Source organism: Elephas maximus, chromosome 20 (assembly GCF_024166365.1).
Source record: "Elephas maximus indicus isolate mEleMax1 chromosome 20, mEleMax1 primary haplotype, whole genome shotgun sequence".
Lineage (NCBI taxonomy): Eukaryota > Metazoa > Chordata > Mammalia > Proboscidea > Elephantidae > Elephas > Elephas maximus.
The window spans coordinates 49778066-49799122 of NC_064838.1; the positions used below are offsets into that span (position 1 = coordinate 49778066).

Genomic DNA, 21057 nt, shown 5'->3' on the forward strand with positions numbered 1-21057 from the left:
CAGACCTTACGGGGTAGTTAATATCTATTTTTAAAGATTCTGCAGCAAATGTGTTTTCAGGACAGAAAGTCAATTTTGGGAACATTTGATTTGGGCTTGGAAATACAAAGCAGATAGTTCCTCACTGACTAAATTAATATTTGATAGTGTTTTTAATGGCCTGAGTCACATAATGGAATATAATGAGTCTAAAGACACCACCAGGCCCAGTTATATGTGGAAACACAAAGCATGATATAAAGATCATGCCAAAGAGGGCAAAAATTCCTCTTGAGTTTTGTGATTGCTTTCAAAATGAGTTACATTCGTACATGGCTGATTTCCTCCATGAACAACTGCCTCCTTTGCCATGAGACCAGAAGAAATAGATGGTGCCTGGCTACCATTACTGAATGTTTTGATCAAAGATTCTGTAGAAGAGTCCTAATCAAAAGGGGTAAAATTATGGAACAGAATTTGAAATTGTCATGGAACCCAGACTTTCTGGAACCACAGAGGCTGGATGAACCCCTGGAAACTATAGCCCTGAAATAATGTTTAAACTTTAAACCAAAAATGTCCCCTGAAGTCTTCATAAAACCAAACAATAGTTTAACTAGTAAAGAATGTCTGCCTTGAACATTATGTTCTTTTAAAAACTATCTGTATGAGATCAAAGTGACAATAGCAACTTGAAAGATCAGATAGGAACCTTAGGGGGCAGTGAGTTTATGTTAATGGGGGAGGAACAACTCAGAAAAGGAGGGTGAGAATGGTTGCAAACTCAAAGAATGTAATCAATGTCACTGAATCGTACATGTAGAAATTGTTTAATTGGTGCATGTTCTGCTATGAATATTCTCAACAACAACAAAATTAAAAACAATTTTTTTTTCAAATGATCTATCATACATTCATGAATTAGCTTCATGGGCCCCAGAATATGCTGGCAACGATGCAGTACCTGATTTCTTACAACGTCGTGGACCCATCAGTTGTGTGTGGGGGATGGATGAGTGGAATCTTGAAACTGAGTTTCTCATCATTGAACATGCCCTGGGAAAGATGGGGGTGACATTTCAACAACATCTCTTTTCCCGGAATAAATTACTTCTCTCACTTTGCAAATTGGTGAAATTATTATAGGTTGGTAAATATTTTTGTGCTTTGATTGCTTTTCAAAATTGAGTTGCAAGGCTGATGCATACAGTGGGGGAAATGTTCACAATGACCTTTTCATGCCTTTCTTCCCCCTTTTTTGGCAGGAAATAACTACATGTTTGCCAGATTACTACAGATGGACTCAGTACCTCTTTATTAAACTCTATGAAGCTGGACTGGCCTATCAAAAGGAGGTAAGGTAAAATTAGCTGCTCTTTAAAAATTTCGTTAATCTTCTTTATCTTCTTAGAACACATCATTGTTAATAAGAATCAAACTCTGTTTGCACAGAGGCAGTGAAAAGGAACACTAGTCCAAGTTCCTGAAATTAATCGCAGCAGACCTAGAAAGCAACTACATGTTGCGCTTCTTCTCTGGTCACTTTTTTTCATGGGTGTCGTCTTAGTTTCCAGGGTCCCTACGTGGCGCAAATGATTTGCTCTCAACTACTAACCTAAAGGTTGGCAGTTCAAACCCATGCAGCTGCACCAAGGAAGAAAGGCCTGATTACCTGCTTCCAGAAAGATTACAGCCAAGAAAACCCTATGGAGCAGTTCTTCTCTGTAACACATGGGTTGCCAGGAGTTGGAATTGACTCGGTGGTTATAGGCTTGGTTTTTTGGTCTGTCTTAGTTCCCTAGCACTTTGTAACACAAATACCACAAGTGGATGGCTTCAAAGAACAGAAATTAATTTTCTCATAGCTCTGGGGGCCAAAAGTCCAAATCAGGGCCTTGGCCTCGTCTGTTCCTTCCTTGCTAGTAGCCTTAGGCCTTCTGTGGTTCTTGGTGATCCTCACGTGGCATGTCTTCCCCAGTCTGTGTCTAATCTGCTCTGTTTATAACTCAGTAGTGATTAGACATCCACCACATTGATATGGCCTCATTAACATAACAAAGAAAAGCCTATTTTCAAATAATATTGCATATATCCGCAAGTATAGGGATTAGGGTTCCAACACATATTTTGGGAGAGGTACAATTTAATCCATAACAAGTGTCTTGGCGGTTTTTGAGTCAACAAGCACACTGGCTATTAGGAGCTCTTAGCCTGCTGACGTTGGGTGCTGCCACGTCACTGCGCCCTTGTCAGTGCCCCTCCACTGCAGCACTTCCCAGTTTGGATTGTTGTTTTTGGTTTACGGATCTGCTGCCTGGCTCCTTCGGTGCCTCCAGAACAGGACACAGGCTTCTTTCACTCTCGAATTCCCAGCACATGGCAGTGTCCGGTGCCTGTAAACGTCCTGGGATCAAAGGTGGAGCATAGGAGGAATGGAGGCTCCTCAAAGCCCAGCTCTACTTCCTCTGCCAGGAAGTGTGGCTTCTCATCTGCCAAACAGGCATGGAACACCTTTCTTGCAGGGTTCTTGGAAGACTTAAAAAAGAATTCGTTGCCGTTGAGTCAATTCTGACTCATAGCGACCCTATAGGACAGAGTAGAACTGCCCCATACAGTTTCGAAGGAGCGTCTGGTGGATTCGAACCACCAACCTTTTGACTAGCAGCGGTAGTGCTTAACCACTATACCGCCAGAGTTTCCCTTGGAAGATTAGAGGTCATATTTAAAGAACATATGTCACAATGTCTATACATGGTGGTCCCCCTAGAAATGCAGGTGCTTTTATGGCAGGAGCTCAATAATAGTAGATACGGCTTGGATGCCGTGAGAGGAGGGAGAGGGCGTCACATTGTGGCCTAGAACTGCACTGTCCGGTACAATAGCCACTAGCCACACGTGACTGTTGAAATTTAAAGTAAAGAGAAACTAACAGTAAAAACTCAGTGCCTCAGTCACACTAGCCACATCCTAGGTGCTCGATAGCCTCATGTGGCATGCAGTTAGCTCTGGACAGCGCAGGTATGGAACATTCCAGTCATAATAGAAAGTGCCAATCGCACTGGTTCAGAAAATTGAGAAGTAACAAATGGAGCGAATGTTGGTTGCTTAAAATACTTGTTAAGTTTATTTGGGGTGGGGGAGAGTGGTGAGTGTCCATTAACATTTAGGGTAAATTAAGAGTAGGAACATTGTGGAACTGAGTCATCCGAATGTTCAACCACTACAGATTCTCCTGGGTCAATTTAGTTTCTTAACGCACCATATGCCCAGAGGTAAGGAATTGAGAATGGTGAGAGACAGAGGCATACCTAGTCAACAGTCCTGACTGCAGGAGACTGCTCTGTATTGTTAATGCATAATTTTCAAAAGGTTAAAAACATGACTCCCGTATCAACTTAAAATGAGTATGTATCAAAGATTTTATTCAACTCATTAATTAGTGAGGGAACCAGTAAGATTTTAAGACTCATTCAAATAAGAATTCAAGGAACAGAGGTTTATAGAGTCACAGAAATGCAGAAATGAATTTGCTAATGCAATCAAGACTGCCTAATGCCCTACAAGGCAGTGAACCTAACCTTTGGGGCTGACTTTTCTGTGAGACGGAAATCATTTTCATTGTCATTTGATGGGAGCCATTTGTATTAGTCTCAGACAAAAATAACTTGCATTGCTATCTCAGTTTTCTACAAGTTAACCTCTTTCTATACAGAGTTGTAAAATACCCTCAACAACGGTAAATAGGAAGCCAAACAAAAATACACATCCCTAGAAAGTCAGATAAGCCTCAGGGGATGCGGGCCTGCTAGACAGTCCCAGCCTACAGGAAAAGAACACTCAGTGATCCCATGTGCCTGTTTTTAAGGTTCGATCCCATGTGCCTATTTCTAAGGTTTGGGTAACTTTTCCGAGCATCGTTTATTCAGTATGGAGAAGCAAAAGAGCAGGAGGAGAATTCGTGGGAAACTCAGATCAGGAATTTTCACTCCAAGCAGGAGATGCGATGCTGATCTAGCAGCCTGACGCATACATCCGCAGAAGACTCTCCCTTGCTCTGTTGTTGTTGTTAGTTGCTGTCAGCCCCTAATTGATGATGACCCCATGCCCAATGGAACAAAACGTTGCCCTGTCCTGCGCCATCTCCATGATTGGTTTCGGATCGGACTCCCATGATCCATAGGGTTTTCCATCGGTTGTGTGTTGCTTGCATGTTGCTTTGATGCTGGACATGTTTCAGCAGAGCTTCTAGGCTAAGATGGACAAGGAAGAAAGGCTTGGCTATCTACTTCCAAAAATCAGCCAATGAAAACCTTCCCTTGCTCTTGGTGGACAGTAATTATATCCAGAAGGGGTTCCCACACTGGAATCACTCACGGGCCCAGGTAGGAGGAGAAAGATGTAATAAGCTACATCACGTATACTAAGTGACAGCAAGAAGAATAAACGTCAAAGTTATAAGCCATGAAAAACCCACAGCAAAGCAGATGCAGGTAACCTGGCATCGCAAGGAAGAGTACGCAGTTCTTGGACAGTGAGAGCAGCTGTGTGTGTCATCAGTCCGATTGTCCAGTGTTACCTACCCTGAGTTGCGTGGTTACTGTTGTTTTATGTGGATGGGATGTGAAGTGACGTGGCATGCTAATGTACTATCGTAAACATTTCTCACACAAAGCCTGTATGTCTGTGTGTGGTGCTCTCTTACAGGACACTCACTTCTCTGTCTCCACACTCAGGGTCTGTCCATATTGCTTCAGGTCTAGAATACGTCAAATCCAAACGAGAAACGTAACCTCTCCACCGTTGAATTGGATCCAGCCCAATCACACTCAGCATCTTAAGAGCTGAGTGTCTTCCCTAAAGATGTCAGGGCTCCGGCAAAGGATCCCATTGCACACGTGCAGCCATCCTGCTGGCTCCTGCCCTTCTCCTCTTCCCTACAGTTGTTTTCCAAATTAGCTTGATACTCTGCATGCCCTGTGTGCATCGTCTTGGAGAATATAGTCCAATTTTCCTCCTGACTGCTTCTCTCAAGGGAACAACCCTATATTTGTTTCTTAGTGCCGCTGCTGTAACAAATTACCATGAACTTGGTGGCTTAAAACAACACAGACTTAATTATCTTACAGTTCTGGAGATCAGAAGTCCAAAATCAGTCCCAGTGGGCTAAAATTAAATCGAGGATCATCAGGGCTGCATTCCTTCTGCAGATTCTAGGGGAGAGTACATTTCCTTGTCTTTTCCAGCTTCTAGAGGGCACCTTCATCTTTGACTTTCAGCCCCCTTCCATCTTCAAAGACACCAGTGTAGCATCTTCGCATGGCTCTGACCTGTGCTTCTGTCATCTCATGTTCTTCTCTGACTCTCCTGCCTCCCTCTTTCACTTATAAGGACCGTTGTGATTACACTGGGTGGACCTAGATCATACAGGATAACCTCCCCATCTCAGAATCCTTAATTTAGTTATATCTACAAAATCCCTTGTGCCATATAAGGTAACATATTCATAAGCCCTGGTGACTAGGACATGGACGTTGTCTTAGCTATCTAGTGCTGCTATAAGAGGAATACCACAAGCGGATGGCTTGAACCAACAGAAGTTTACTCTCTCACAGTCTAGTAGGCTAGAAGTCCGAGTTCAGGGCACCAGCTCCAGGGGAAGGCTTTCTTTCTCTGTTGGCTCTGGAGGAAGGTCCTTGTCCTCAATCTTCCCCAGTTGAGGAGCTTCTCAGTACAGGGGCTGTGAATCCATATGACGCACTTATTCTGGCTCTTGTTTCTTGGTAATATGAGGTCCTGCTCTCTCTCTGCTCGCTCTTCTCTTTCATATCTCAAAACAGATTGGCTTAAAACCCAGCTAATCTTACAGATTGAGTCCTGCCTCATTAACATCACTGCTGCTAATCCCATCTCATCAACATCATAGAGAGGATTTACAACACATAGGAAAATCACATCTGATGACAAAATGGTGGACCGTCACACAACACTGGGAACCATTGCCAAGTTGACACATATATTTGGGGAACATGAATGAATCCATGACAGACGTTTTGTGGGGAAGGGGGTGATCCTGCCTACCACAAGCCCCTGCTCCCTATTTCCTAGAATCATTATGAGAATTTAACGAGTGAATACGTGTGAAGAGCCTGACGTGGAGTACTAGCACAGGGTAGGTGTGGTAATGCCTGCCTGAGTGCACCTGCAGAGTTACTTGCAGCCAATATGGTATTCAAATTGGAAAAATGGAAAGTAAAAATAAAATAAAAGGTTTCCTGGCTAATTCGGAGGTAGCCTATCCATGAACAGGTATGAGTGAAGAATTCTTTATATAATTTTATGGATTTTAATCTAAAAAGATAGTGTTTTTATTGCTAGTTCTTGAGTTTAATATTTTTGGTATAATGATCTTTTTTTTTTTAATCGATAAAATGTCATAAATAAAATGCAAAAATGCCTTTAGTACACTGAAGATCAGAGGTAGCCCTAGTCCATAAAGCGTATCAGTGGCAGTTAGCATGCTACTTCCATGGTTTATTTCAAAATACGAATTCTTAAAATTAAAAACCTTGGCATTGACCTAAGAAACATTGTATATACTACTTTGTGAAGCACATTTAAAACCAAACCAAACCCATTGCTCTCGTGGTGATTCTGATTCATAGCGACCCTATAGAACAGGGTAGAGCTGCCCCATAGGGTTGACAAGGCTGTAATCTTTACAGAAGCAGACTGCCACATCTTTGTCCTGAGGAGCTGCTGGCGCGTTTGAACCAGCGACCTTTCAGTTAGCAGCTGAGTGCTTAACTGCACCACTGGGGCTTCTCTAAAGCATATTTAGCCCTCTGAAATTCAGGTATTATTACTTTTCCTCTAACAGCATTGTCATAACTTCTTATTTTATTATTTTTAATGAAAATAGCCTTAACCCTTAAATTCAGTTCTGCCATATGGTGTATCAGTGGCCATGTAGAGAGTGTTTGAACAGAGCATTGCTAAACATAGCTGGGAAGTTTCCTTCCTTTGTTCTTCACAAGCACCAACCACCACAATGTTCAGTTCAGAGTTCTTGCTCTCGTGAAACAAATATTTTCAGCTATAAATATGACTATAAAGGCCTCTATTTTTTAAACCTCCCTGGTTTAAAAAAAAAAAGTTTCATTCCATGGATGTAGTTATTAGAAGAATGGTACTGTATTGTGCTTGACATTCCAGGGAACTGTGGAGAGTCACCTAATGTCTGAGTTTACCGTTGGCGCTCTCCATGATGTCAGTGGCAGTTGGTGATAGTGGTAATTCACACACTTAAGCAAGGTTTGCAGTGTGGCCTTGTCTTCACAAAGCACCCTGACGAACAGGCACCCTCCCCCTGCTGCTATTTCGTGGCTTCGGGATGTGGTGGCAGTCACAAAATAAGCGGTAGCCTTGGGAACCGCTCCTGGATTCGGTCCAGATTCAGGCCCATTCCAGACAGAAAAGAGCGAGATCAATTTTGAGAGTTAGATTTCTTTAATAAGATCTATGTGGTGTTCCTTAATTAAGCAAAAACCAATAGACCTTGAGAAAAATCAATATCTTGAAACTTAGGCTTTGCCAGCTTTCTGGAACCTGAAGCTGCCTGCCAGTGTATTCAGAAGAGGTCTTTGATAGTAAAAAAAAAAAAAAAAGTCTTGAGGAGAATGAAGTGAGGAAAAGAATGGAGAATAGCCAAGGGCTAGAGGAGTGATACCACGGGCCAGAAGACAGAAGCGCACAGATGGAGGACGTGATCTAGAAAGGACTGGCACCTTGTGAGGCCTAGCAGGGCAGTGGGTCACCAGGGAGGGAAGAGAAGAGAAAGTGGGATGAGAGACAGTGAGGGTTTGGAATGGGAGGCCTGACACGTTGGCTGTGGCAGCAGACACCGAAGCTGCCTGTGTTGCAGCGAAAAGAGAGCTGAAGAAAGTGAAGTCAGGGTGGTGGTGTCCAGATAATTCCCAGGGGACAAAGGGGTAACAAGGGTAGTGACGGGGGGTGGGGAGTGTGATTCTCCAGCGGGCTGCATCTGGCGTCCCTTGGACTTGCACCTGGGGGCAAATGCCCTCTCTGGCCCTCATTCCTGCATACTTCTGCCAGGGGAGCACGTAGTCGCCCACACGTCTAAGAGGAGGCAAAAATGATGGGCACCCACCATCACTGTATAAAATCAATCCCACTTGACCATGACTTCATCACAGTTGTAATTGTGTTGTACATTTTAGAAAGCTTTTCACAAATCATTCACGCAAAAATATGAAACCTAGTGTTTAACCGTTGATCAACCGGGGAAATTCCCTTATGTAGAATGGCTTGTTCTATGATGTTGCTAGATAACTGTTGTGAGGGATGCAGTGGGGAAGTCTACTCTGAGTTTACTGTTTACAGATGGGTTAATTATTTCATTGTGATTTAAGGTTGATTTCAAAATGCAGATATTACATTACAAATAAGGCTAGCTAACTACAAGGGAGTGTGGAGTTGATGTCAGTAGGCGATAGAAAAGCTAACTGCCACCCAGGGAAACAAATATAGTCAGTAATGTCCAGAAACCATATCCTATGCAGCAAGACTGTGCTCGCTTCAAAATCAAAGCATCCATCAAAGTAAATATTCCAAATGTGAAAATCCTGAATGCTGGATAAGGGAAGACCCTGGCTGGCTTCATGGGGCACGATATGATAGAGACAGTGGCATAAGAGAGGAAACCTGAGAAAGGCATTTATCCAGGGCTTCCAGAAGCTGCCTGTGCTGCATCCCCCGGGCCCACCCCTGGTTTAACCACCTGTGGAGAGTCTGCGCCGAGGGGACCTGGGGGACTGAGAAGAAACGAGAATGTGGGTTCTCGCAGCTGATGTATCTTTGATTTGAGATACTATTTCCTTTGATATTTTTCCTCTTCCCCCAAGTCTTTCATTAGGTGGAAAAAGATAGCTTTTGTGATTTGCTTTTATTTTTCTTTCATTCGACACCTGGGTTTTATCATAACGTGTAAACCTCTTAGAAGCACAGCTTCCACGTTGCATTTTGTAACCTTGAGCCTGAGAGCTACCAGGCTATGTAGGAAATGTTGATAAGATAAAGGCCTATTTGATTTTGCAGTCGCCAATACCAGGTGTTTCTTCTCCCATCCCCTCTGAGGTTTGCAGAGGCAGGAGGCAGAGACGGAAGTACACACGGCTTTCTTTTTCTTCTTTCATATTTTATCCAGTTCGTTATTTTTTTTAAGGGGGTGTGCCTCTTGAATGAACTGTCTAATTAAGTCACTAATCAATATTTTTCCATTTCTTTTTACCTTTTATTTTGAGTGATCCTTCTTCCCCTGACCCCTAACGCAGGCAGTGCTAATAGATAAGTAAATCACTTTTGGCTTATCAACCTAAAGTTTTTAGGTCTAAGGTACTCTTAGGCCTAAAGGATCTTATTAAGGGTACTCACCAGATTGCATCATTTTGTTTCATGAATTTCATAGGCATTGGTTAACTGGGACCCAGTAGATCAAACGGTGCTAGCCAACGAGCAGGTGGATGAACATGGCTGTTCGTGGCGTTCCGGAGCAAAGGTGGAACAGAAGTACCTCAGACAGTGGTTTATTAAGACTACCGCTTATGCAAAGGTGAGTGTCAATAATGCCTCACGTGGGTGAGGCAACACTAACGTCGTCTGGTGTTAGAGATCCTCCCTGTTCGGGTGAAATCCAGGAAGAGCTCTCAGAGCCATGGGCGTGCAGACAGGAAGCAGACGAGTTGTAAGTCAAGAGTGGCACCTGGAGGTCATTGTAGGCTGTTGTTTGCTGACCTTTCACCTCACTGAATCATTGTACTTCCACAGATGCCAAAAAATGTTCAGCTTTATCAGTAATTATGTCAGCAATGAAGCTAAAAAAAGGAAAAATAGTATCTTTATCTGTGTAGATCTCATAAGACCTCAAGAAAGATAGAATGAAATTCCAGAGGGTTCAGAGAAAACCATCTAAAAAGAATAAAGAGATGGCCAGTCTTCATGAGGAAAGACCAAAGTGAAAATGAATTAAAACAGGAACGAAAGCTCTGGATTTTACTCTTGTAGAGCCCCTGGCTAACTGTGTAAACCAGCGCGAGTCTCTGGGCCTCAGTTTCCTCATTCATAAAATGAGGGTGTTGAACCAAGTGATCCTTAAGGTACCTTCTGGCTTTTTGTGTGTTCAGGGATTCAGTGTAAAGCCAGCAGTTGAAAAAGGGGGCTGACTTATTAAGTTTTCAATGGCCGGGCAAAATAACCAGTTCTCTTTATGCTGCATCCACTCTGTGCAAAGTCTCCTTTGAGCTCACCACGTTTCAGCATACTGAAATTGAGGGGTCACCCTTTGCAACTCCAGAGAGGATGATTAGAGCAAATTAGGGACACTTCACTTGGCAATTTGATGATCTCTGTATCTCATTAGCACAAGACCAGGGTCTGAAAAGGTGAAGGCCTATTCAGGGTATGTCTTGGTAGCTCTTCTCCAATGGTAGCCACTATAAGAAGTATAGTCGTGCCCTTCCATAGTAGCCCGTGGGTTGCTTTGTCAGAGATGGGGCACTAGACTGAACTGGACTTTGGGTCAGACCTAATACTGCAGTTCTTATATGCAAAGAAAGCACAAAGTCATAACCTTTGATCACTACAAAACTTTGCTGAATTGGAATGCTGTTTTAAGAGCAGTATACCAGCTTACAGTACTAATGCCATATGGAAGTACGACCTCCAGTTCTCTCACTCAGGAGACATAGCTTAAATGAGGCTGTTTTCCCTCTAGAGTTTATTCAGAATGCAGCAGAGCATAGTATATGAATTTGAAAAAGCACTCATTAGAACTCCTTAACACAGAGCCTTGCTCCCTGTAAGCATACAGTAATACTGGGAGACTAAAAAAAAAATAAAAATAAATTTTTTTTTTTTTTTGACTAGATGAGACCAAAGCTGAGGGTGTTGCTTTCTGTAACCATCCCAGGCAGAAGGAGCCTGTATTTGCTGACAGTTGCAGCCACTGCATTATTGGGAGGGATACCAGGTCACCTCAAGGACCTGTCAGATGACTCTCTAATAGCCATTGTTGGAAAGGTCTCCTAATTAGCTCTTTTGTTTTGACCTCTGCCTCTAGTTGGAAATGTAATAGCCTAACTGAGGGGCATTATTCTTTCAATTGTCAGCTGTACATTTTCAACTGCTCAGCAGATATTGTTAGTTACCATGGTGACTCGCCTGGTTCTTGCCAAACTCCTGTGCAGATTTATTAAAAAAGCTGTCTTTTGGAGGTCAGCACTTGGTTTGCCCTGAAAACCAGGAGCAGAAGGAGTAGCGTAGGAGTGGTAGGGTAGACACTGCAGGTCCCTGGATGAGGGCTGAGCTGTTCATGTACGGAGCAAGACTCCCTGAGTCCTAATAGAGAATGATCACTGCAGGACTGAGAGCAGAACAGAGATACCAGGGGGCCAAGGGAGAGGAAATGCAGTGCTGGAGACTTTGGAATTACAGTCCCCCCAAGGGTGTTCAGTTGAGACCCAAAAAGGCCATACATTAGGAATAAGGATGACACCCTAGGGCAGAGGACAAAATCAAAATAACTCACCCTAATAAGAAATAAAGCCAAACCTGACAGGTGCAAAAGAAGCAGCCAGAACAAAGTTCACCACCTTTAAAGAGAGACCAAGTAATCCAGACTCCCTACAAAGCTTCATCTGCAATGTCCTGCATACAATAAAAAAATTACTAGACTTGCAAAAAAGCAGAGGAATGTGACCCATATTCAAGGTGGGGGAGGGGGAGCAACCCAATAGAAATAGACCTGATATGACCCAGATGTTGGGATTAGCAGATAAGGCCTTTAAAGCATCTATTACATAAATATTTGGGACTTAAAAAAAAAAAGATGGTCATAATGAGTGAACAGATGGGGAATCTCAGGAGAGTAATGTAAACTATAAAAAAAAGAACCAAATGGACATCTAGAGCAGAAAAGTACAGTATCTGAAATGAAAAATTCATTGTTTGGCCTGCAAACAAGGATGAGTAAGGGTTAAGTAGGGCATAAAGTTAGAGGGAAGCCTCTCTCATAGAGAGAACTGCACGTATGGTAGCCTTAAAACAGAAAAGTATATGATGGGTTTGAGAAACTGAAAGAATAACACTGTAGCTGGAACTGAGAGAGCCAAGAAGAGAGACTCAGATAGGACTGGAGAGACTGGAGGGTGACAAGGTGCCAGATTGAGCAAGACCTTTTAGGTCTTAAGGAATTTGGACCTTATCACGGGGGCCATGGGAAACCATTAGGATTGTGAGGAAGAGAATGACGTGGTAAGATTTGTATTTTTATAAATCACCCTGGAAAGGGCAAATGTGGATGCAAAGAGACTGGTTAAGAAGCTATTGCAGTGGTCCAGGCATAATAACATAACTTATACTTAGGTGGGAGTAAGAGAGAAAAGTGGTCGATTAGAAAAATATTCAGGTGGCAGAATCTGAAGAGCCTGGTGGCATACAGATGAGAGGGTGTAGGAGATGGTGGCGTCAAGGAGTACTTTGGCTTAAAGCGTGTGTAAATAGTCAAGCCACTATCTTAACTTCCAGGGAACCCTGGAAGAGACGTAGCCCTGACCGTTTTGAGTTTGAGGTGACCATGAATCATTTGAAGAGAGATGTGCAAATAATAGGTGCTTGGATAAATGCATCCAAAACTTTAAAGAAGGTCAAATGAAATAGGACATCTGCTTAAAAATCTGGTATAATAGAAATATTCTTGAAGTAGTAGAGAGCTCCTGGTGTATAGATAAGAATCAGCTATTGAATCAGTTAGGAATGCTCTCAGCTGCAGGTAATTAAAAAGTACGAGTCCTGGTGGCTTAAATGAATGGAAAGTTAATTTTTTCAATGTAATGAGTCCCATTTGCTGGGACTGAACAGCGATAGAGCTCTGAGTTGGGGTCTCAGTGATTCTCTTGCCCTTTCCTTCCTGCCTGTTACCTCATGGTTGAAAGATGACTGCTGTAGCTCCAGACAGCACATCTCCATTCAAGGCAGAAGGAGGCAGAAGGGCAGTGCCAGTTACTGTTCCTTTTATCTGGAAAGTAAGGGCTTTCCTAGAAACCCCCAGCAGAATTCAGCTGATGTCCTATTAGCCCCAGTTGTGTCATGTGGCCACCTCCAGGTTCAAGTGGACTAGGAAAGTAGGCTTGGTCTTTTTAGCCTCTGTAGTTGAGGTAGACAGAGGGGAGGAAATGAGGAATGGGTGCTGGGATGACCAGCAAGCTGCACCCGCCACAGGTCTCTTCAGAGCTTTGTATTACTGTTCGCACCTGGTTTTGCAGCTCCCAGGGCTGCCTCTGTGATGTACAGCTGGTGGTCAGCTGGGGAACACGTCTTTGTGGAGAAGCTGCCCTTTCTTTCACTTGACTTCCAAATTGTAAAGATGCTCAATGTGAAAATTACAGGAAACCCTGAAATATGAAAATGCTTTATTAAGACTGTCGCGATGTACTTGATTTCACCCCCACTTGCCCCCCACCCAGTCCTCCCAGATTGTTTGTTTTGTGGAATGTTATAAGTGCTTTCAGCCACTCTTTCTGTGAAAAGGGAAGCTTGCCGTAGGAGTATCTGAAGAACGGGAGTTAGTCTTGGCAGAGCTGTGTGGGCGGCATCCTGTGGGCAGCACCGCTGGGTGAGAGCAGGGGGAGGTGTGGATGTGAGAGGCACACGGAGAAAGCAAAAGGGATTCAGAGCCTAATGGAATGCCTCAGTTCCTGACAGGAGGGTGACAACTGGAAGGAGAGACAAATAGAGAGAGGGCTCCCCACTGGAAGGTTTCTAAGAGGTCGGTGGTTTTGATTTCTGCTGCTGCCTCCTGTAGCCCCCAGGGCTGCCTGGCAGGTCCTCAGCCCCGGGGACGATGGCGCTTCTTAGTGATGAGACGGACAGTAATCAAACCCTGATGATGCTAACCTCGTTAGTCTCCCCAACCAAAATGGCAACTCTGTCTTCCGGGTTTTCCAGAATTACCTGACTCATTGGCAACTGCTATAACTTGAACAAAGTCTGTGTTCAGGCCTTTATTTACACCATCTCATTTAACCCTCCCATTAATCGTTTGAGGGCAGATACTGCTGTTATCCCCGTTTTATACTCATTGCCCTTGAGTCGATTCTGACTCATAGTGACCCTACAGGACAGAGTACAACTTTCCCGTAGGGTTTCCAGGGAGCAACTGGTAGATTCGAACTGCCGACCTTTTTGATTAGCAGTCAAGCGCTTAACCACAAGGGCTCCATCTCCATTTTCCTGAGGAGGAAACTGAGGCTCACACTGGTAATAAGTGACAACACTGGGATTCAAATCCAGATACTTGAGCTCTTAACCAGCAATCTGGACTTTCTCAGGCGGTGTGGATTCACTCATTCCATCCCCAAGTGCTCACTAAGTGCCTGGCCAGAACCTGGGCTGGGGGCGAGGAATACAGGTGAGAAAAGCCGAGGCCCCTGCCCTCAAGGAGCTTGGAGGCCAGTGCGGGGGGCAGTCATGGACATGAGCATTCACAGACAGTGGGTCACTGCCCCCTGCAGGAGAGTGCAGAGTCCAAGGCGAGGTGAGAAGCAGGACCGCAAGTCTGTGCCACGGTCTGAGGAAGTGATGGAAGACGGAAGGTGCAGAATGTCTGTGAAGGAACGCTTTGTTGCCTTCCAGACATGCAGGAAATGTTATGCTCAACCAGGAATTTCCAAGTTGGACTTTTGCTGGTGAGCAGATGGGCAACAGTGCAGTGGGGATGGCAGGTAATAAGCCCCCATTTCCCTGCCACCTTTCACCCTCTCCCCTCCCCCCATTTTACCTGCAGGCTGGCAGGAGAAGCAAGGGTGCTTTTACCAGAATGCATTGATCTCATTTTTGCCTGCACAGTGAAAATATGGGGCTAAAAGGAGAGGCAGAGAGGGCAGGGAAGTGAGGTTCATGACAGGAGCTCTCTGGAGTGGTGGAGAGGAGGCGAGCGCAGAAAGGCAGCCACGCAGGAGCAGCGATGCCGGGCCTGGTCTCCACGTGCATCATGCGCCCCTGGGCAGCTGATCACCTGCACTGTGGAGTGGGGACCCTTGTTCCAATCCTGGGACCCTGTGTCACTTATGAAAGCAGCAGCGGCCCCCTGGAAAGTGTGCCTGTTGCCAGACTTCTGCACCTACTCTCAGCCCCAGAACAGAGGCTGCTGCTCACAGGCAGTGCCCGCAAATGCTTCTCCGTGACAGCAACCAGGTCGGCCTTGCGCTGCTCTGGAAGCTTTGTAAAGGGATCCACCAGTGTGGTTTGGTAACTTGACCCCCGCCAGCCCCCCAAGAAAGATCCCAGGACACAGTGTCTGCCCCTGGGTGTACACCCATGTTAGATGTTGGTGGAGGAAGCAAAGTGACTGAGAACTAAGAGGAGTGAGCGAGAAAGGTTCTAAGGAGCTCTCAGCTGCTCTGCAGGGTGGGCAGGATGAAAACACCCGAGGATGCAGGCCAGAGAGGGGATCAGTGATGATAATGCTCGGGTTTATCTTCTGCAGGGGTTTTTACTTTAAAGCCCCACGGCTTTAAAGCTGTTAACGGCATTCATCCCTACCATGCCCTTCTGTGGCTCCTTTGAAAAAATATTTCATTATCACTGAGTGGTAGGAGGGGCAGAGCCACTGAAGGCCCTGACCCTTAGCTCTCAGGCTGGTGCTCACAGGCACTCTGGGGCGCCCTCTCTTCCTGTCTGAGTCCCCTCATCCCAAGCCCTCCCTTGCTCTCTTTTCCTTTGGAAACGGCAGACTCTGCTCCCGAGTCTCGGGATATGGTTTTGACTCCCTGTCTCACAAAGCTAATTAATTGTTAAAGTCTGCTCCTTCTTACACAACTTATCTTACCTCTGTTCCCTCTTTTCCCTGCTCCCCCAGGACTTCTCTCTCCTGAGCTGTTCCGTGTTGAACTCTCCCCTTCTCCACCTTCTATCCTCTCCTCTCAGCTCTCCTGAGGGTGATTGTGGGCCAGTGCCAGGGGCACAGATGGGAGTTGTTACACGGGGGCAGCGGGCCCCCTGCCCCTCGGAAATCCCCGGGGGGTTGGGGGTGAGGGCAGACCAGGGCTTCCAAGGTTTGTTCTGGTTTGAATCCCTGCCGAGAAAAATCTACATTTTAACAAGATCCCCATGTGATTTTTATGTATATCTGGGATCTTGTTAAAATGTGTATTCTGATTCAGAATATCTGGAGTGGAAATGCAAATTCAGCCCTGGGACTAACAGGGGCAGGAGGGGGACTGAGGCAACAAGAAAGAAGGGGACTTGAGGCTGGCAGTGCCATACCTCTTCCCAGACTAGGAAGAGGCTGCCTGGAGTATGTGAGACTTGACACAACTTCAGGTGCCCTGCTGCACTGGAAGGAGCAAGCTGGGAGTGAAGGTGGGGCTGCGGGAGGAGGCAGCTGTCTGTCTCAGCAGGCCTTGCGGGGAGCTCTGCCTAAGGGTTGGTGCAGGCTGGGTCCCGGCTCCAGGATTAGGAAACCCATGGTATCTACACACTCCAGAGAGGACATAGGTAATTAGGCTTCCTCTCCCCAGGTTGGGGGTGGCTGGCCCTTCCTGTCCCTCATCCAGAAGGCCCCTCACCAAGCCCAGTCACATCTCCCCATGGTCTCTGTTAGGTGAACTCTCCATGGCCGCCTTGTTTCCTTACCCCTGAGCTCTTGCCCACACCCCACTGTCCTCCCCGGTCAGGGAACTGAAGACAGCCATGGCAGCCCCAACAGCTCCAAAGCAGGAGAATGAAAGGGAGCTTCGGAATAAGTGCCGTCTCTAGATCAGCACGTATCTCTGCAAACAGCAAGGCTTCCATTTTCTGTTTTGCTTTTTGTTGCCAAGTTGGAAAGAATGACTGCAAAGGGAAAATGGGAGAAATTAATGATGTACTTTTTATGGTATGTTGACAATGAAATAAATTGTAAATAAGTTCAAATTTGATTGGGAGAAAGATAACGACAGAACTAAATATTATGTCTTGCTCTTAAACCCTGAGTAGCCTCTTCTGAGTTCCTGGCCAGGTCTTTTTTGGGGTTTAAGGCCTGTTTCCTCCTGCAGGCAGTTAGGCTGGACTCCCGCAGAGGGACAGAAGTTTATTAGCACCTTGTTGAGGGGCCTCTGGGTGTGCTAGGAGTGCTGGGGAGTATCACTGGTGAAGCTCTTTAGCTTAGGAGTTATTTGCATTTTACAGCTAGAAGGCACTTGAGGGAACATTTATCTCAGGGTCCCACACATCTAACTCAGGGTCCCCCATGCTTTTTAATCTCTGCCCTGATTTAAAAAACATAAAAGCAGGCAAACGAAATAACCCCTTCATGCCTGCCTTTTCTGCTGTTGAAATTACAGAATCAATAGGATATTTCAAAACAAATGAAAATAAAGGGCTAAGGTGTTGCTGTACCTTAAGCAGCTCACAAGCTCCCCTCCTCAGGCCCTCCCCAGGGAGCTGATTGCTGTTCCTGGGCGTGTGCGCACACCCTCCTTGGAAATCACTGACCCAGCCATGTCGCGTGGTATAATCGAGGCACCCGAGACCCAGGAAAGAGCCGAGATCTACACTTGGGTCGCCATAGTCCTTGTCTGCTGTCTCTCCACCTGCTCCTGAGGGCTGGTTCCCCAGCAACCAGGCGTTTCTGAGAAGCGCATGCAGATGGCGGATCTTCCACATGTATTGCAGGAAGGTAGGGTGTTAGCCAGTGAGGAAATGTCGTTGGATACGGCAGATGTCATAGATAATGGCAGTATAATGGAAGGTGTCCGGATGAGAGTTTTTCTGGTTTGCTCTTGCTGGAATTGGCTTGTTGGCCTCTCCGAGCTGGAGCCGCATCCTGTTTTTTGTCTTTATGCTGCTCCTCCAGCGCCCTGCCCTTACCCCAGGACCTCCTGAACCCAGCTGCTTGGCGAACAGGAGACTGATCCAGTGGCCGCTGCTGATATTCAGGAAGCAAGCAGACATTAATAGATACATGTATATTGATATTATATTCAATTTTTTTGTTGTCATTTTGTTTTTTCAAAATAAGTGTTCTGTTATAGAAAGGGGCAATTCTGTATAGTGTCTTCCCATTTCTCTATACATTTTGCTTACTATTCCAGGATGGCTAACTCCACTTGGAGAGTCAGGTTTGCTCAAAATGGAAATGTAAGCTTTCCTAGAGCTGTACCAAGTTGAGAATTTTGGCAGTTTAAAAGAGTATATTAACAGCATGATCTTTACATTAAAAACGTGGATATACAGACATGCAGTCGTACTTCATTTTATCAATTCTGTCACATCATTGATTTTAAATTTTATGCTCTAGTAAGAAAGTAAGTGCTGTCAATCAACTTAAGACACATCCCAGTTTCAGAGCTTATGGAAAATTTGGGCATCTTAGAATCAGTGGAATGTGGGCTATAAGGAAGATGAACGGATATAGAACAAAACGGTCATGATAATCTCCCGGAGCCGTTAAATGGATTGTGGAAAATCGTCATTTTTTTTTTTCTTCATCCTATTCTGGCCTTTCAGATGTTTCCATAATGACCGTTATCATTTTTATAGTCGTTAAAAAATACCAGTGTGATAGCGTGGCACGCACTCATCTATGTGCACACCTTCCTTAGACCTGAGTGCCTTGCAAAGGGATTATCCTACCTTTTTGCAGGTTTTTATTTATAGGCAGGCTTCCAGCTTGAAGATATTTGTGCAGAATTTCCCCCAGGACTGCAGTTACCTTTATGTTTGTTTCTGATTCGGCCAGTAAAAGCTTTTAGATCTTGCCCCAAGGCTCCCTTTTCCTGGACATTCCTGGAACAAAACCACCCTTTCAGACAAAGGTAGCCTAGTGCTGCAGGTGGGGGTGAATGGTATTTTCCCTCTCCCGTGGGATGCAGCGACTGGCCTCTCTTGTCCTGTGGACCCAGGGGCAGTGAAGTAGCCTCTGGGAAGCAGACGCAGCCCCATGGGAGAGGAGGCTCTGGCTTCAGGAAAGTTCAGACTCAGTCATCTACATTCTTAGGAGGGTGGTAGTTACAGTTCAGACCCTGTAGTCACCCACCATCTCGCGGAAGTTAGTGGAGTTAGAACTGTTATGCTGCTAAAAAGGTGGGGTTACCTGAGTCAGAAGAAAAAAAACAAGACTGGTAGGTGGTTTCTGTTGACTGGCACCGTAGCCTCACAGCTTCCTTCAGCTCGTCCTTTTCCGCAGAGCACGCACAGAAGCCCCCAGAGCATTCCCTAATGGTCACACCAGAACCAGCTTCCTCCTTTCCAGTGTCAGTGACTACGCTTACGTGTGTAAGGGTTCTTTTATTGGAAGCTATTTTATAGCCTGGGTTTGTGCCTCTCTTTCCCATGGCTCTGAGGTGTGACCTGGCTGGTGTCTCTTTTCCTCTTGCTATTGCAGTCCCGTAAATCGACTCCTTGTTGATGAGTCATGTCATTAGGAGGATGCCATGCTCAGGGTGAGCATTTCCCTTCAGGGCTAACAGCACCTTCCCTGGACTTGAGACTCCTGGGGAGCACAACCGTATTTGTCAATAAATGTTTCACGTTGAGATGCCACACTGACAGATCTCTCTCGAAACACCATGTCAGAGAGAGGTTAAAGTATACCTGTCCTAGGGAAGCTTTGCTGTATTTATCATGCCCTGTCTAAATTCAAATAAGGTAAATGTCATGCCAGATGAGCTGGGTTTTTTAAATGTATAAATTTTCATGCATAACTTCATGGCAAAAGTCAAGGCAGGAAGGAGAGTCTAGGGTGTGAAGGGAAAGTTTATTCCTCTAGACTATTTTAGAAGGGACATCTAGATTTTTAAATATCTTGCTGCCTTCAGAATTGATTTTTCCTCATTAGAACTCAAATATGCACTGCATCTTTGAAGTGATTGCATTGAGATGACTCAAAGGAAAGAATAACAAAGTCTTGGAACCAAGAATAAGCTTTGGAAAAATAAATAAGAATTATGATTCAAAAATAATTGCTGATCAAGTCACACTGATTCAGAAGTAGCTTAAGTGTTAAACTTTTTTTTTTAAGTATCCATTTTAATTAAATCTTGTCTCTTCCACTCTGCCCCAAATCTGTGTCCAGCTCTCAAGTTTCTAGTTTCTCAACTCTCCCCTTAAAAAAAAAAAAAAAACTTTTTAATAAATCTGCTTGTCCTGAAAGGTCTGTACTTCCCAGTTTGCCTAAACCTTTTCATCCACGTCTCCTGAAATGTATCATGTTTTTCAAACCTACTTCTAGAATTCAGGATAATGTTGCACCTTGTTATTAATGCCTTAGTCACGCACCATTGTCTCTTGGGAAGTATGGACTCATTCTTGGCGTTATTTCTGCTGCTTTGAAGAGAGGTTCTGATTGGCCATGTTACGTTTAGAGGATCAGTGCAAGAGAAGAAGACCCTCAACAAGGTGGACTGACACAGTGGCTGCAACAATGGGCTCAAACATAACAATTATTGCGAGGATGGCGCAGGACAGGGCAGTGTTTCCTTCTTTTGTACAGAGGACTTGGTGGCACCTAACAACAGCATGTTCTATTTAATCTTCTTTTTATCCCCAGCATTTTAGTTTTATTCTTTCTCTTTCTTATTCTTGGTGATATTTTATATTCCTGAAGCCTTGTGTTGGTTAAGGTTATGTGTCAACTTGGCTGAACCAGAATTCTCAATGGTTTGGCAGATATTATATAATCATCCTCTATTTTGTGATCTGATGCAAGCAGCCAGTCAGTTGAAAGGGGAGTTCCCTTGGGGGTGTGGCTTGCATCCAGTATATACAGATGTTCTGGAGCAGCTTGCTCTCTCTAGACCCTGCATCCAACCCGTCATCCTCTGACCTCTGGTTCCTGGAACCTTAGCCAGCAACCTGTGGTCTGACCTGCCAGTTTGGGGTTTGTCAACCTCTGTAACCACTTGAGTTGGGAGAAGCCTCTAGCCTGATGCCTGACCCATGGATTTGGAACTTGACAGTTTCCACAACTGCATGAGCCAGTTTCCCAACCAGTGCGTCAGTCCATCTCGTTGAGGGTCTTCCTCT

At 44.9% G+C, this 21057-nt stretch overlaps 1 protein-coding gene across 2 annotated transcripts in view; it reads left to right on the plus strand.

The window, feature by feature from the left end:
• The window catches only part of LARS2 (leucyl-tRNA synthetase 2, mitochondrial), a 195036-nt gene that overhangs the window by 78677 nt on the left and 95302 nt on the right, over positions 1-21057 (plus strand). For both annotated transcript variants that reach the window (XM_049862438.1, XM_049862439.1), the window contains exons 6-7: positions 1245-1334; positions 9464-9607. In XM_049862438.1, the coding sequence (XP_049718395.1) occupies positions 1245-1334; positions 9464-9607 (234 nt within the window). The remainder of the gene's footprint in view (positions 1-1244; positions 1335-9463; positions 9608-21057) is intronic.